The sequence below is a fragment of the Artibeus jamaicensis genome, unplaced genomic scaffold (genome assembly GCF_021234435.1).
Source record: "Artibeus jamaicensis isolate MK-2021 breed Jamaican fruit bat unplaced genomic scaffold, CSHL_Jam_final scaffold_1019, whole genome shotgun sequence".
Lineage (NCBI taxonomy): Eukaryota > Metazoa > Chordata > Mammalia > Chiroptera > Phyllostomidae > Artibeus > Artibeus jamaicensis.
In genome coordinates, this window is record NW_026522025.1 from 11206101 (window position 1) to 11223759 (window position 17659).

Genomic DNA, 17659 nt, shown 5'->3' on the forward strand with positions numbered 1-17659 from the left:
ATTTTTTAAAAATAGCAAATAGAGTATTATCAGTAACAGTGTTCATAATAATTCTGTGATTTTCTGGTGCTGGGTGGGTGTTTGTTGAGTTGAATGTTAAAGCAGTTTATTTTTGCTTTGTATGGACAGTCGACTATTGCTATAAAGTTTAAAAATTAAGAACTATTTAACCACATGTAATTGTACAATTTCAAAACTTTCCAACCTTTAGTAACAAGTTTGTGTTTTATAGATTGATTGTTTGTACATTTTTTTCCTTTCTTTTTTCAGTGAGTTACCTGAGAGAGAAGAAGGTGAAGGAGAAGAAACTCCAAACTTCAGCCACTGGGGTCCACCAAGAATGTATGTTGATGACATTATTTGCTTTCTCAATGGGGCAATACAATCAGCCACTTTTTCTTTAACTTAATATTGTCATTCAGTCATTCTCTAATGATCGAGAAATTGCTGGTCACATGTAGACTAGCCCAAAGTTTAGTTTCATTTTGTTTTATTTAGAGACTTTTAGCCAGGCAAAATGACTATGAACCAATATTAGGAAAGTGTTTATCATACTCTTTCAGAGAAAGCAATTTACAATTATCCATCTATGATAGTAACTGACGGACTAAGAAGAGTTTATCACTGCCTCACTAAGCAGAGCAGATCGGGCTGCCTTGAATGCAGAAAAGCCTCTTTATGTATAAACAACAACAGTAGTAGTTGAGGCTACATCATATGCCAATTTATCGTTCCCTCCAACCCTTGTATTATCCAACTTTGCACCTTGTATGAGCGAATGGAATGTGTTGGGCCCATCTTCTCTCAGATTCCCTTGTGATTTTATGTAGTCATGAAGGCTGTACTTTATTAGGATTATCAAAGTCTTCCTTTAGCTGCTCTGTCTATTCTTCATGCATTATTAACTTCACTGTGCCCATCAAAACTGTGTTTTTTTCTTACACTTCTGACTTTGTCTCAGAAACTCTTAGGAACAGTTTTCTGAGCTACTGTTTCATTTGCATTAATTATTGGCCACATCTGTGCAATTTGGGCAAAATTCATAATATTTTGAGAGGGAAGTTTTATTCCGTATGTTTTTAAAATGATACGAAGGTAGGAGAAAAAGAAAATCATGCTGTCTTAAGAGCAGATAAAATGTGTCTTCCGCGTGCCCTGGCTGGGTGGCTCAGCTGGTTGGAGCATTGTCCCACACACCAAAAGGTTCTGGGTTCAATCCCTGGTCAGGGCACATACCTAGGTTGCAGGTTCAGTGCCTGGTCAGGGTGGTTGGGGAGCATGCGGAGGCAACCAATCAATGTTTCTCTCATATCGATGTTTCTCTCTCTTTCTCCTTCCCTCCCTCCCTCCCCCTTCCTCCCCACCCGCTTCTTGTCTCTCTCTCCAAAATCAATAAACATATCCTTGAGCAAGTATTTTTAAAAATTTGTCCTCCACTTACAGAACCACAAGTTAAACCTACCGAGTGGGAAAAGCAGCCTGGGCAATATGCCTCTCGATGGAAAATTTATTTTATTTTAAACGTCTCAGCTTTTTGCCAAAATGATATGTGACTTTCTTGACTTTTGACTCATTTGTTATTTTCTTAATTCATTCTTTGCTAATATTATGGATGTAGATAAAATGGACTAATCACAGAGCGCATACTGCGCTGGGAGATGGGAAAATTAAGGCCTAGCTAAATCGCTCAGTAGTGAGTTATACCTATTGTTTTAGATACCCGTCTTTTTCAGAATTTAAATGTTCACGTGTGCCATGAATTACCGATAATATCTTTTCATTTTGGAATGTGGTACAATACCTGTAACATTTATAAAAATACAAGTAGAAAATATATTTGTATAAAATGAGTCACAAGGATATAGTGCAAATTCAACACTTCCAGTGACAATCCAACAAATTAAATTTGTTTCATGAGAGAATTTTGTTTCTTTTTTCCTTTTACAGTGTTGAGATTTTTAGAGAACCCGATGTGTCTCTTGGTATCAGTATTGTTGGTGGACAAACCGTTATAAAACGCCTGAAGAATGGAGAGGAGCTGAAAGGTATATTTATCAAGCAAGTTTTAGAAGACAGTCCAGCAGGAAAAACAAATGCTCTTAAAACTGGAGATAAAATACTTGAGGTAAATAATATTAAAATTCCATGTTTGTTTGAATGTACTATAAAACAGTACAATAATCATTTAGCCAGAAGTCCTTTCTTCATGCATTGGGGTTTATGTAGTTTACAATTGCTGTGTTTTGTTTAGATGCCTTAGTTTATATGTTGTTTGCACAATTGTATGAGATTCTAAAGTTCGGGTGGTAGCATATAAAACAATAAAACAAAAAGCCTCAGCTGACTAGACAAACAATTTTAAAACTTAACAGAATGAAGTGGGTGGTGGGTATTGTGCTTCTCCCACAGGTTTTAACAAGCTCTAAATTTTATAAATATGTGTCAGTGGGATAAGCCATGCCTGTCCCCCCAGAGTTGACTTGGCCCTGGAAGCCAATGAAAGGGTGAATCCATCATTCATGTGTAGTAGGCTTTGCAAAGGAGAGTTTTAAGGGCACATCAAGGCACTGAGAATGTCCTGAGGTATGAATCTGATAACATTTCTTTGCATTGGATTTATTTGATGTCACCATATTGAAAATCTTCAGTCCCATTATCTGCTTGTTGTTGATGTATGCTCCATGATGTTAAATATCAGCTCTGGTGAGTTAGCTCTGATGGAGCAAAAAGAGCCCTGGAGGGCATGGTTTGAAGATTGTCTGTACTTCATTGGGAAATTAACACCTATTCTGGTAAAAAAAGGAAAAAACAAATTCTTAGTATCATTGTGAGGATTAAATCAAAATTCTCTGTATATACCAATTTTACATATATAGGTTTTGTGAAATTTAAAAAATATTTTAAATATACTGCGGATATGACAGTGAAGAAAATGACAAAAATCCCTTTTCCTATGGCATTTACATGATAGTAGAGGAGCTAGACAGTACACAAAATAATACGTAGAATGACAAATTGGAATGAGTAGCTATGGAGGAAAATAACAGGAAGAAGGATAAGGAATGATGGGTAGTGACAGGTAGTAAAGGCAGTAGTTTCAATTAATAGATTTGTTATGGAAGATATTGGGACAAGAATAGGAAGTGAGAGAGTGAGCCATGTGGATTTATGGGGAAAGAAGTTTCCAGGAAGCAGAAACTGAAGTGTGAATACTATGAATGTAATGAGACTCTATTAGGGAATTACGATACATACACAGTTTGTTGGTTTTTTTAAAGGGTACTCAGGTTTCTGGGGTAGGTATGGTTTCTTTTATTTAGCATTTGCATGGTACAATTTTTTTTCTTTCCTTTTTTATTCTTACTGTGATTTTATTATAGTTGTAGTTTTGTAAGCAACATATAACTGGATTTTGCTTTTTTAAAAATCTAAATTGATAATCTCCATCTAAGTAAATAAGTGACATTAATTCATTTTTTAATTTTGATTACTGATATATTTGAACTTAACTAGACAGGATACTGTACTTGAAAAATAATTAAATTATATGTATATATAATATACATATATATATGTATATATACACATAATTTAATTATTTTATAATATAATATACATATATACATTTGTAATATACATATATATTATATATACATATAATTTAATTATTTTTCAAGTATATAAAATATATACTTATATTCATATTTATATTTTGTTTTTCTTTTGCCCTGAATTTTGTATTTTGAAGTAATTATAGATTCATAGAAAATTGCAAATAAATGTTCAGGGGAGCTGTGTACTTTTTCCTCAGCCTTCTCCAATGTTAATATCATATACAAGTGGGTTACAACAGCAAAACCAAAATACTGATGTTGGCATAATTCATTGACCTTATTCAGATTTCACCAGTTATACATGTATTTATGTGTGTGTGTTGATAGCTCTACAGTTTAATCACATGTGTAGCCTTGCATAATCACCACCACAATCAAAAACCTCAACTCCGTCATTACCAGAAGACTCCCTTGTGTTACCACCCCTTTCAAACCACTGGTCTCCCCATCCCTAACCTCTGACAACCACTAATCTGTTTCTTTTTTATTAGGTATATTTTATTGATTATACTATTAAAGTTGTCTCAATTTTTATCCACCCAATACCCCAATTCCCTCCAGCAGTCCCCTCCCTTAGTTCATGTCCATGGGTCATACATAGTAGTTCTTTGGCTTCTTCATTTCCTATACTGTTCTTAACATCCCCCTCAGTATTTTGTACCTACCAATTTGTACCTCTTAATCCTTGTACTTTCCCCCCATTTTCCCCCATTCCTCCCAGCTGATAACCCTCCAAATGATTTCCATACCTGTGATTGTATTCCTGTTCTGGTTGTTTGCTTAGTTTGATTTTTAGATCTAGTCGTTGATAGTTATGAATTTGTTGCCATTTTAATGTTCATAATTTTGATCTTCTTTTTCTTATATAACTCCCTTTAACATTTCATATAATAAAGTCTTGGTGATGATGAACTCCTTTAGCTTTACCTTATCTAGAAAGCACTTTATCTGCCCTTTCATTCTAAATGATAGCTTTGCTGGGTACAGTAACCTTGGATGTAGGTCCTTGCCTTTCATGACTTGGAAAACTTCTTCCAAGTGATTTCTTTGAGTACCCTGATAACCAGTATTTTCAGGTGTGCATCTGAAAGTTTGGTTATCACTATTTCATTTAGTTCTTTTCCTGGAGTTTGGTTTTCTTTCATTTGGCCCATATTTATTTCTCTCCTCAATTTGGCAGCCTCCCTGTGTTTGTTTCTGTGTATTAGGTAGAGCTGCTTTGACTCTTTGTCTTAGTAGCATGGCCTATTGCAGAAAAGGCACCTGTAAATTGTGTGGGGCAGAGCCTTAGGTAATCATCCAGGTGTGGCAACCTGTTTCACCACTTTGTGGCTCTGTGTAAGGGAGAGCTCAGAGAAGAAACAGTGCCTCTGCCTGGTCTCTGGAGATTACCTGAGAGGAAGCTGTCTCCTGGCACTCGCACTTCACTTTCTGCCTATATGCCACTGGTGCCCTTCCAGCTGTTGCCCTGGTGCTGATTCCCAAAGGGAATGTGTCTGTGTGAGTCCTAAATCCCTTGCGGGCCCTGTAAGAGGAGTCTCTTGAGAATCCTGCTGTGTCTTCTGCCACTCCAACCCCCGCTGGTTGTTAAAGCCAGAAGTTATGGGGACGTATCCTCCTGGTGCTGAAACCCTGGGCTGGGTGGTCTGATGTGGGGCTGGGATTGCTGGCTCCTGAGGTATCCCTCCCAATTTTTATCTACCACACATGAGTGTGGGTCCACCCATTCCACCACCTCTCCATGCCACTCCATGTCTCCATGCCTCTTCGCATCTCTGCCTCTCCTACCCATCTGAATGAATGTGGCTTCTTTAAATCCTTGGTTGTCAGACTTCCACACAGCTCCATTTTCTGATGAATCTGGGTGATACTTGTTTTGTAGTCTAGTTGTAATTTTTGCTGTAGTTGTGTGTGGTGAAGTGTGTTTAACTACATCTCCATCTTGACCAGAATCTAATCTGTTTCTCTATGTCTGTAATTTTGTTATTTCACTGTTGTCACATAAATAAATCATATATATCTTTTTTGAAATTGGCTTTTTTACTCAATATAATTTTGTTGAAGTGCATTCAGTTTGCTGTGTCCATCAATGGTTCACTCCTTTTTATGGCTGAGTAGCATTCTATGGTGTGGAGGCACTGCAGTTGATTCATTCATCCATTGAGAGACATTTGGGTAGTTTCCAGTTCTTGGCTATTCTGAATAAAGCTCCTATAAACATTTGTGGCTTTTTGCTTTTCATTTTTTCTATAAACATTTGTATACAAGTTCCTGAGCAAAAATAAGTCTTCGTTTCTCTGGGATAAATAGCGAAGAGTGCAATTGTTGAGTGTAAGTTCATTTTTAATCTTGAGCTGTCAAAATTTTTTCCAGAACAGCCATATAATTTTACATTTCCATCAACAATATATGATATTCAACAAAATTGGTGTTGTCACTTTTTCATTTTAGGCATTTTGATAGGGATATGGTGATATTTCATTATTATTTTAATTCATGTTTCCCTAATGACTAATGATTAATATTAAGAACTTTTCATTTGCTTAATTGCCATCTGTATATATCTTCAGTGACATGTCTTTTTTCTGCTTGCTAATTGGATTGTTCATTATTTTATCTTTTTAAATTTTAGGGGTTTTTTCCCCTCTCATCTCTACTGGCTGTCTCTTGAAAAGAAAGTATTCTCTCACTTGTCCATCATCACTTTCACACATAGTAATAAGAATGCACTGTTTTGTCTCAGACTTAATAATTTATATTTCCTCAAACTCACAGCAGACTTGAAATGTTACACTCTAATATGAATTTTGTCAAGCATGATGAGTCATTTGTTTACTTTTTTTCCTGTGAAAGGTTACTTGCTTGTCTTATTTTTTAAGTAAAGCATAATAATAATTTCTTTCTGTCCTAAAACAATTGCATGAACAATTTCAGTTCATATAAAAAAATTTTAATACCAGAAAGTTTGAATTTAGTGTAATTTTTAGAAATGGGTCTTCATCTGTGTGAATGGACACATTTTGGGTAGATATTTTTCTGTTGTAATATGACAGAATTCCATTTTCTCCCTAACTTCCCAATGTTAGTGATTCCCATTTAGCTCTGTGGAAAAGGGAAACAAAAGCTGATTATTACTGGAAGATGAAGTGGTTCTAATATGGCCTCTACTTCTTTTATTGTTGAATGTTTGAGGGATTAGGTTATTGATAAGAAGCTTCATCAAACTGTTGTGCCAACTTTTAAGCTTCACTTTAAATTTTTTCTGTGTATATTTTATTCATTTAGTATTATTCATATCCTTCCTCAATTCACATGAGAAGAGAGCTTTCACAGAGCATTAAAATCTTCCAATGGTTGTTTAGTGGAATAAAAAGCCACATTCCTACCATGGCCTTTTGAATCTTGCATGACGTGGCTTCAGCTACCTTCCTGACCTCCCCTTTCTTTTTCCATGTCTTTCCCCATTTTTTTGGACTCACCTGCCTTTTAATCCCTCTAACACATCAATCTTTTATCTCTTACCTGAAAGCCCTCCTCTGTCCCTCAGCTTCTGGCTGCTCACTTTTCTTCCTACTCTGCTCAGACTCAGTGATAGATCACCGTCGTCACTCCCTCACATACACTTCCAACTCTTTGGATCTCCTCTCCTTTCACTGAACTTGTGCAACTCTTTGCTTATTTCAGGTCTCTATTATCACCAGAGAAAATAATCGCCATGCTGTCTGGTCTCATTTTAAATTCATGATCACCCCTTCAAGTGGGTCTTTGTTCTGCCCTTTAATCCTGTAATATTTCCAGTTGTTTCATTCTCCTACTTCTATGGGTAGCTATTCCCAACCTCCTGTACCTCTTCCTCAGACTTAATTTCACTTTATGATCCTTGTTTCTTCTTCCATTGACAAAACAGAAGCAGTCAAAAGGGAACTTCCCCTTTTGCTCCAACTGCATGCCAAATCTCTTCTCTAACAGTATCTGTAATGACAAATGAACTCTTTGTGGTTCTATCTAAAGCCAATCGCTCTAACTTGTGCAGTAGATGTCATTCCTTCTTCGCAGTCCAAGGATTTGCCTCTACAGTTGTCACTTCTCTCTGTGTCATTCCTTCTTCCTCTCCACTCCATCGGCACTGCTGTAATATCTCCCATATTAAAATCAAAAACCTACTTTGGTTCTACATCTGTCTCCACCCACATTTCCATTTTTTTTGTCTTCTTACAGTGCATTGTCACTATCTACCCAACAATTACCAAAGCTTTGTTACATTATTGGTTTGAAAAATTTCTTTTGTTAAGTATGTTTGGTAAGTACATAATGTCTTAGAGCTTGGTGGCTTATTCTCAAAGTAGGCTCTTTGAGATTTATATGATAAGTATCGTTTATACTTTTAGTGAAAGTAACTGAATGTTTTCATACTTCTTTTTAAACATAATTTAAGAAATGTTCTGCCCTGGCTGGTGTAGCTCAGTGGATTGAGCGCGGGCCTGCAAACCAGACAATCGCGGTTCGATTCCCAGTCAGGGCACATACCTGGGTTGCAGGCCGGTTCCCTTCAGGCCAATTCCCAGCAGGGGACACACAAAAGGCAACCATACATTGATGTTTCTCTCCCTCTCTCCTTCCCTTCCCCTCTAAAAATAAATAAATAAAATCTTTAAAAAAAAAAAAAAAGAAATGTTCAACTGCTCAATTGTGATAATGGACAACTTGCTTAATATGATCATTCTTCCTGGTCATTGAGAGAAGAGTCCAGAGAGATCCCCCACCCTCCTCTATACACACCTAGAACTATGTACTGTGTTAGTGTTGGGGGTAACTTTATAAACTCAGACGCTTAAGGTTCTGTTACTGACTGAGCTGCTATTTTGAATAATTACATTTAACCAGGACTATTGTTATTAAGATATACTGTCTTACTTACTTTTCTTGAAGGTAAACCATTACTTCCTTAAGTGTGTCCCAAAACAGCAAAGCATCTTATTCTTATTCTGGCTTTGGTCTAATTCATTAGACTCTGGCAGTTCTCATAACTGCGTAATACACATGAACTTGGAATTAACCTATCCACAATATCTACTGTCTTTCTAATTGAAATAAATTACTTGCGTGTTGTAGGTGTCTGGAGTGGATTTGCAGAATGCCTCCCACAGTGAAGCCGTCGAGGCCATCAAGAATGCAGGCAATCCTGTGGTGTTCGTTGTTCAGAGCTTGTCATCCACTCCGAGAGTAAGCTTCAGTTTATACTTTTTAAACATTAAAAAATGTTCTCTGTATCCGTAAACTAAGTTTTAGCCTCCTGGTGTTTTTCTACATATTTCTATTTTACTCTACTATTACCTAGAAAAAGCATTGGCCTCATAAAAATTTACTTATTAATTTCAGTTTTCCCTTATTTACTCCACTTTTGATGTGACTAAATTTGAGTCAGTTCAGTGTGTGTTTGTGTAAGTCACAGGCTATGGAATCAAACAGAACTTTTTTGCATTTCTTGATTCCCTATTTACTAGGTTTGCTAACTTGGAGCCAAGTTACTTAACTTTCTGAGCCAGTTATTTTGTTTATAAAATACTTTGAATGTAAAGAGTGTCAGGTATGAAACCATTCTAGAGATACTATCGTATGTTCTGTGTATTTAGTAGAGCATGTAAAAACACAAACATGTTGTGCTGTTGTATATTCTGTTGGAGATTCCAAATTCAAAAACGGTATTTAATCATAAAATTTTTCTCCATAATAAGTCACTCTTGGTAGAGAATTAGAACTCTGATGCGCAGATGTCCATGGCAGGGTGTGTATTTATATTGCAGTGTGTAGCAGAAATGCCACCCTTAAGCCCTGTAAGTGGAAGCAATGTTTATTTTTTTTTTAAACTTTATAATGGAAGACAGCTGTTCAACATATACATCTGAACACTAGAAAACGTGTGCATATTTTTAACATTTGCTTTCCAATACAGTATTGTACTTGTCAACCTTTAATGTCAAGGCACATGGAAAGTAATAATTATGTGTCAAATTGGGCAAAGAGATGCCCCTACAGCCAGGGCATCAATACGCTATTTGCGACGCCCTTGTAACCAGCCTGCATGCAGCAGGCTCTCCCGACTAGGCAGCTGTGATGTGCTGCGTTGCAGTTCAGTCCCTCTTAGTCTTAGCACTGTGTTTACACACCATCAGGGCCCACTGAGAGAGGTGAACTGAAGAAGGCCTTCTCATTTTCCCACAATTTGAAATTCAAGATTTTTTTTTGAAACTTTTAAAACTTTCATAATATTGAGAAAGTAGTTTATACCATCACTTTTATTTCTGGAAACTGGTTCGATAGGAGAATTTGGCATGATTATTCCTCGCCAAATGATACTTCCAAAGAAACAGTTTTGAACTAGAATGAGCCAATCAAATTATGAGGCCACTCGTGAATACCCTGCCAAAAAACATTGAAAGCCTTCAATAAAATAGATTATAAAGTCAAATTAAAAAGTCAAGCTTTCAACCCTTTGCTGCCTTTGCTGGTGAGCTGATGCGGAAATTTTTGCCTGGATGATGTAAACAGTGCCGTTTCTTCCAACTGTTCAAAAAAGAAAGTCTCTTTCGCGTCATGACACACTCCTGTCACTTATCCCCCACGCAGCAAACAGACTGCCGCACTGTGAATTCGACTCCTCGAGCACTGAACTCTGTGGTTCCAGCGAAGGCAGCATATTCAGGGCACGGTGTTAGTTACTGAGTCCAGGATTTGTTCCATTTTTAGCACAAAGTGATTCCTGCTGAATGAACCAACGAAAGGAATAAAGGTTCACACATCTTTACAAACTGGTATTCCGTTCAGCTCACTTATTGTGCAGATAGTGTTGATCATCACAGAAATAAGAAATATAGCCAAATGCTTAGTCATTTTTGACCAGTTTACATTATTTTGAGCCATTTCCTCAAAGCACCCAAAGAAGTCCTTTTCTAATGCAGGGCCCATCAAAGGCTCTAGGTCTAACTACACCTTGGTCACATGGAAATTCTCATCGACACCATGAATTGAGCAGTAGCATTTAAAGACTTGCCCATTTTTTTCTTGGAGTTGTATTTTATTTTTTTATACTTTTGCTCTTAACAAGTGTTTTAGGTATATCAATAATATATTGCTTTTTAAACCTTTTCTCCTGAATTTCTCGAGTATATTTTTAGCATACTAGAAAGAAATGTGTGTATCCATTTAGATTTACTTAGCAAATGCTTATTTGAGAGTGGACTCCATTATTTATACTGCACTCCTCTATAAATAGCTTTCATGCCAAGGTTATTTTTTCCCCGCTTAATAACAAATACACTGGACAGTGGCACCATGTGTTTTTTTAATGTTCTAAAATAAACCCTTTTGAAATTAGGGTCATGTCTTCATTAAACTTATTTTCATGTGTTATTTTCTTTTTTCCCCCCTATACTCCATTATAAATATATTTTTGCTTTCACAAGAAATAGGTTGTCTTTTACTTTTTATAAATATATAGTCCTATTGCTAAGCCTTTCGTATTCTAAATTTTGTCAAAGATATGTGTTGAGAAATATATTTTTTCTGCTATCTGAAAAGCAAACAATGTGAACCTTATGAGTGGCAACTGACCCTCTGTCTCATCCCAAAGCTTGTAATCACAGCAGGTTTTGAACTTTGATTGTTGTGTGCATTAAATAGAGAAGTAAATACTAAGTGCTAGCACTGTGTCTATTCATATAGGAAGCACTGAATATATGCTGATACGTCATTACTATTGTTTTATACTTAAACATTTCTGAGGCTTTCTTATTTATTCCCAAAATGAACTTATTTCTGTAGAAGAAAAATTAATCTTAAATTGTATTTAGAGAGAAACTTTGTTTTTGCCTTTGTTTTTTAAATTATCCTTTGAAAGATAGTTTCTTTAAATTTGTGAGAGATTTCTTTTTCTTCTAGTCTTTGTCATCAGATTTTTATGCCAAGGTTATTTGTGTTAGGTATTTGAGGAACTTTTAAAAAAATACAATTTTGTATTTTCCAAAGACGTTTCACACATAGTTTTACAAAAAGTAATCTATTCTATTGGTACCATAAAGGATTAAAATCATTTCTATGAAATTACACTCTTTCTTTCATGTGGAAACATTTATCGAGTGCAGTTATGTGCTAGTCTCTTTCTGAGTACCAGGGTTATGGTGGTAAATAACACCAAATTCCAACTCTTATTGGGCTTTCATTAAGTGATATAAGTAAATGTGAAATTCACCTTTATGCTAACAGTGGTAATGAAATATTTATGGAATGTGCACAGTATGCTAGATAACATACTTGAACTCAGGTACAATGATAAATAAAGTAAATCTATCAAGTAAATAATGGCTTCCTATGTTCTAGGAATTAACTTAGACCACCTCTTATACTGTATTTTGCAAAATGAGATGTTTGGACAACAGTCAGTATCACGACTTCCTTTTTAGTCTCATTCATCTTCACTTTCTGGGTCTATACACACAAGCCTGTGGATTTATTACTCCTTGATTACTCACACACACACCGCAACTTGTTATATTGCTTGCCAATTTTCCCAATTTGTATCAGTTGCCTTAAATTGTATTTCTCATGTCTTTATATTATACATGCAATCAAAGAGTTAAGATTTTTAACTGTGTTTTAAAAATTACATTAAGAAATGTAATGATTGTGACATTTCACTGTTGTCTTCTTCCCCCGTCCTTTTTTCTTTCTTTTTCTTTCTTTTTTTTTGATGGTAGGTCATTCCTAGTGTGCCTAACAAAGCCAACAAAATCACTAGTAACCAAGACCAAGACAACCAAGAGAAAAAAGAAAAGGTAACTTGAACCTCTCAAGTTTAAAAAAAATCATTTTGGTTTCTATTTGCTTATCTAAGCTACACTTAATAAGAATGTTCTTTTGATGAGTATCTGGGTAGATGTACTGAATTTATAATATCTGCTTTCTGTGAACATACTGTCCAGGATGAAGGCCAGAAGCCTAGGGAAGCATAAGTATAAACATGTTACAGAACTCCAACCAGCCACTGCCATCTTCATCTCTCCTTTCTGTTCAGCTGGACCAGTTGTCCATTCCGGGAAAATGCCTTGCACACTGGGAGCTGCCGAGACTTTGATCTTGGTGTTCTCTCAGCCTGGAAATCCATTTCCCACATCGCTCTTCCTTTGTGTCCTCTAAGGAGCAGGTCAAAGATCATCTCTGCTGAGAACACTTTCCCTAACATCAATCAAAATGAATCATCCATTCCTGTTTTCCCACCTCAATGCTAGTAGAATTAGTTTATCTGAAATTTGTTTTAGGATATGGTGTCAGTAAGGGATGAATTTTTCTTTTTTTATAAGGACAACTAATTATCCTACTCTTTAAAAATAGGCCTTCCTGGTTAGCAACACGACCTTCGTCATATCTCAGGTTATCAGAAGTCTGTTTCTGAGCTTTCTCTTCATCTCTGCCAGGACAAGTACTGTGCTGCCTAAATATTAAGCCTAATAGTAAATCTTGTCTGCTAGAACAACGATTTCCTCCTTTACACATTTCTTCTTTAGAAGTGTCTTACCTATTTGTGTCCTTTTTCTTTTCCAGACAAATTTTAGAATTGGCTTGTTAAATTCCACAAAAAGTAGCTCTTTGGGGATTTTGTTTGGAATTGTGTCAGATCTCTAGATTAATTTGAAAAGAAGTTACATCCTTATGATATTGAGCCACCTTAACCATTAACATGGTGTATCTTTTATATACCATTTTATTTTTTAAAAATATTTTATTGTTTATGCTATTATAGTTGTCCCAATTTTTCCCCCTTCTCCCCCCAGGCCACTTCCCACTCCCGTAGTCAATCCCCACACTGTTGTCCATGTCCATAAGTAATTCTATATGTTCTTTGACTAGTCACTTCACTTTCTTTCAACCAGTCCCCACTCCGTCCCTCCTCCCCTTTCCCCTCTTACAGCTGGCATGTCTATTCCATGTGTTGATCCTTCTGATTCTACTTTGCTCATTAATTTATTTTGTTCATTATATTTCACTTATAAGTGAGATTATATGGAACATATATGTGTATATATGTATGCATATATATCAACTTAGAACTTACTAATTTTTCTTTAATTTCTTTCAATTTTTATAATTTTCTTGATGAGATATTGTAATCTTTGGTTTATTCCTAGATATCCTTATCTATTTGTGTTTCTTTTAAATATTTAAAAATATTTTAAATATTTTCTGTTTGTTGCTAGTATATAGACATAAAATTGATTTTTATGTACTTATTTGACATCTTGCAACATTATTCTTTTATTCTTTTATAAAATAAGACCTAGTGTAGAACACTGGGAAACCCAAAATGCTGAAATAAAAAGATTAAAATCATTTGTAAACCTATTCCCTAAAGATAAACTTACTAAATACTTCATGTAGAGCCTTCTAGTGTATTTGGGTATGTTCTCTATATGTGCATAAAAAGTACCTTTAATAAGAATATGACTCAAATTTTAATACTGTGTGTATAGATTTTCATTCCTGGATTTTTCTGTATAGCTAATAATAATCACTTTGGATAAAAAAAGTTTTCTTTTTCCATTACCAGTCTTTCTATTTCTTGTTTACTATGTCTGCCAAGATCCCTATATTTAATAGAAGTAATGAAAGCTAACATTCTTGCCATTTTTATACTCCTGATATTTAAGAAAATACTTTTAATGTTTCATTATTGAATATGATGTATTCTTTAAATTTTTGTAGACAATCCTTGAAGTTAATGGTGTATTCACTTTTATTCTTATTTTGCTAAGAATTTTTATAATAAATGGCATCAGCATTGAATTTTATCGTTATTATCTGTATTTACTGCAATAATTGTGTGTATGTATAATTTTTTCTCCCTCATTTCCTTAAACTGGTAAATCACATTAATGGGTTTTGCACTGTTGAACAAATCTTGACTTGTTGGCTTAAACCTAATTTCATCCTAATCTGTTTTGCCCATTGCTAATATTTCTCTTAGGGTTTTGCATCTGTGGTCATTAGTGAAATTGTCCTGGAATTTTTCATTTATGTACTACTCTATCTGATATTAGTTATATAAGACTACTAAAATGAATAGTGGGAATATTTATTCCTTCCTTTTTCTTTTTTAATTCTCTGAGAGTTTGTGTAAAATAATAATTATTCCTTAAATATGTGGTCAAATGTAGCCTGTGAGGCCATTGTAAGTCTGTGTTTTCTATGTGGGAAAAATCTAAAATAATAAATTTAATTCTTTAATAATTATTGAGCTGTTTACATTTTCTATTTCTTCTAGAATCAGTTTTGGTTACTGACTCTTTTCTAGGAATATATCACTAACTTTTTACATTTGTTGGTGTAAAGCTATTCAGGTATTCTCTTAATTTGTCTTATCTATTATCTCTTTATAGTAGTTGGTTTTTCTTTCTGAATATAGGTTCTTTTTACATTTCTTTCTTAGTTAATCTTCAAAGTTACTTTCTATTCCTGTTTTTGAAGAATGAACTTTTGGATTGTGTTAGTCTTCTTTGTGGTATCTTTTTTCTGTTTAATTTATTTTGTGTTTGTCTTTATAGTGCCTTTCTTTTTTGTTATGGTTTCTTCTCCTCTTTTTTTTTGCCAGTAATATTTAGCTATAAAATTTATTTATTTTTACTAATTTTTCTTTTCTAAAATAATCATTTATTTTTCTTCCAAGTTTCTCTTTACCTGCATCCCAAGATTTTTAGTTCAACTTCTATTGTTTATTACTAATTTGTTTTTTTAGCTTCCAACATGATTTCTTTTTCACCCAAGTTTATTTATAAATGTATGCTTATATCTCTGTTTGAATATTTTTAAAATTTGTTATTATTTTCTTATATATTTCAGTTATCATCAGAGATTCTGGTTTGTATTCAATATTCTCTTAAATTGGTTGAAACTTTTCTGTGGCCTAGCACATTTTCAGTTATTGTATATGTCCAGTTGTGAATTAAAAGAATGGCTATTACATACTTGTTAGGTACAGGTTTTTATACAGTTATTAAGACATAATAATTAGTTGAGTTATTCAGATATTTTATGTACAAATTTATTTTGTGGGGAGAATTGTCAAGGTAACCTAAATATCTCCCTTTTGATGGCAAAATTAGCCTATTTTTAATGTAGTTTTTCAGTTTTTATTTTTTATTTCTTTAAATTAATTTATTAGGTGTTTATAAGATTTAAATTTTTATATCTCCCCAGGACATTGGCCCTGTTATTAATATGTGACATTATTTAGGAATGCCTTGACATCTATTTCATCTAATATCCCTGAAAATAACCTAGTTTTCTGTGTTTGCCTGGTATTTTGGCTTGGAAATTTTTGAGCCACACACAGAATGAATTTTGGTCTCTAACCTGAGTGTGTCTTGGCTTGTAAAAAATGCTCAAGGAACACTGGTTTTTCTTTTTCCCTTTTTTCCTTCCACCTCAAGCTAAGTCCAAGGCCAGGAAATATTTCCTACTATAGCCTAATATCAAGATTCTGGTTTGTTTGTTTGCTTTTTTAAAGCATATTTTATTGATTATGCTATTACAGTTGTCGCACTTTTCTCTCCCTTTTATCCTCCTCTCCCCTGCATCCTCCTCCCACCAGTAGTCCCCTGACCCCTTAGTTCATGTCCATGGTCATACCTGTAAGTTCTTTGGCTCCTCCATTTCCTGTACTGTTCTAAACCTTCCCCTGTCTATTTTTTTAAATACTTTTTAATTTTTAGAGAGAGGAGACAGGAAGGAGAAAGAGTGGGAGAGAAACATCAATGTGTAGTTGCCTCTCATGTGTCCCCTACTGGGGACCTGGCCTACAACCCAGGCATGTGCCCTGACTTGGAAATGAACCGGCGACCCTTTGCTTCACAGGCCCATGCTCAATCCACTGAGCTACACCAGCCAGGGCTTCCCCTGTCTATTTTGTACCTACCAATTATGCTTCTTATTCCTTGTACCTTTTCCCACACTCTCCCCCATTCCTATTCCTGCTGATAACTCTTCGTGTGGTCTCCATTTCTGTGATTCTGTTCCTGTTCTAGTTGTTTGCTCAGTTTGTTTTTGTTTTTTAGGTTCAGTTGTTAATAGATGTGAGTTTCTTGTCATTTTACTCTTCATAATTTTGATCTTTTTTTTCTTAGTTAAATCCCTTTAACATTTCATATAATAAGGGCTTGGTAATGATGAACTGCTTTAACTTGACCTTATCTGGGAATCACTTTATCTGCCCTTCCATTCTAAATGATAGCTTTGCTGGATAGAGTAACCGTGGATATAGGTCCTTGCCTTTCATGACTTCGAATGCTTCTTTTCAGCCCCTTTTTGCCTGCAAGGTTTCTTTTGAGAAATCAGCTGATAGTCTACTGGGAACTTCTTGGTAGGTAAATGTCTCCTTTTCTCTTGCTGCTTTTAAGATTCTCTTTTTATTTTTAATCTTGGGTACCATAAGTGCGATGTGCTTTGGTGTGTTCCTCTTTGGGTCCAATTTCTTTGGGAATCTCTGAGCTTTCTGGACTCCCTGGAAGTCTATTTCCTTTGCCAGGTGGTGGTTGGGGGAGGCGGTTTCCTTCATTATTCGTTCAAATATTTTCAATTTTTTGCCCTTCCTTTTCTCCTTCTGGCATCTCTATAATTAGTTTAAAGTTGTTCCTGAGTTTCCTAAGCCTCTTCTTCTTCTTCTTCTTTTTTTTTTTTTTTTGAATTCTTGTTTCTTCATTCAGTTTCAGTTGAATGTTTCTTTCTTCCTTCTGTTCCAAATCGTTGATTAGAGCCCCGGTTTCTTTCCCTTCTCTGTTGGTTCACTGTATATTTTTCTTTATTTCACTTTGCATAGCTTTCACTTCTTCCTATATTCTGTGTCTGTACTCAATCATATCTTTGAGCATCCTGATTACCAATGTTTTGAACTGTGCATCAGATAGGTTTTCTATCTCCTCATCACTTAGTTCTTTTTCTGGAGGTTTGATCTGTTCTTTCATTTGGGCCATATTTCTTTGTCTCAGCACACCTGTTAT

The 17659-nt window shown here is 35.1% G+C and overlaps 1 protein-coding gene across 3 annotated transcripts in view; it reads left to right on the forward strand.

Annotated features, from left to right (window-relative positions):
- PATJ (PATJ crumbs cell polarity complex component) overlaps window positions 1-17659 on the forward strand; it is a 321583-nt gene that overhangs the window by 117000 nt on the left and 186924 nt on the right. For all 3 annotated transcript variants that reach the window (XM_037136218.2, XM_037136219.2, XM_037136220.2), the window contains exons 23-26: window positions 271-342; window positions 1948-2125; window positions 8727-8837; window positions 12368-12445. In XM_037136218.2, the coding sequence (XP_036992113.2) occupies window positions 271-342; window positions 1948-2125; window positions 8727-8837; window positions 12368-12445 (439 nt within the window). The remainder of the gene's footprint in view (window positions 1-270; window positions 343-1947; window positions 2126-8726; window positions 8838-12367; window positions 12446-17659) is intronic.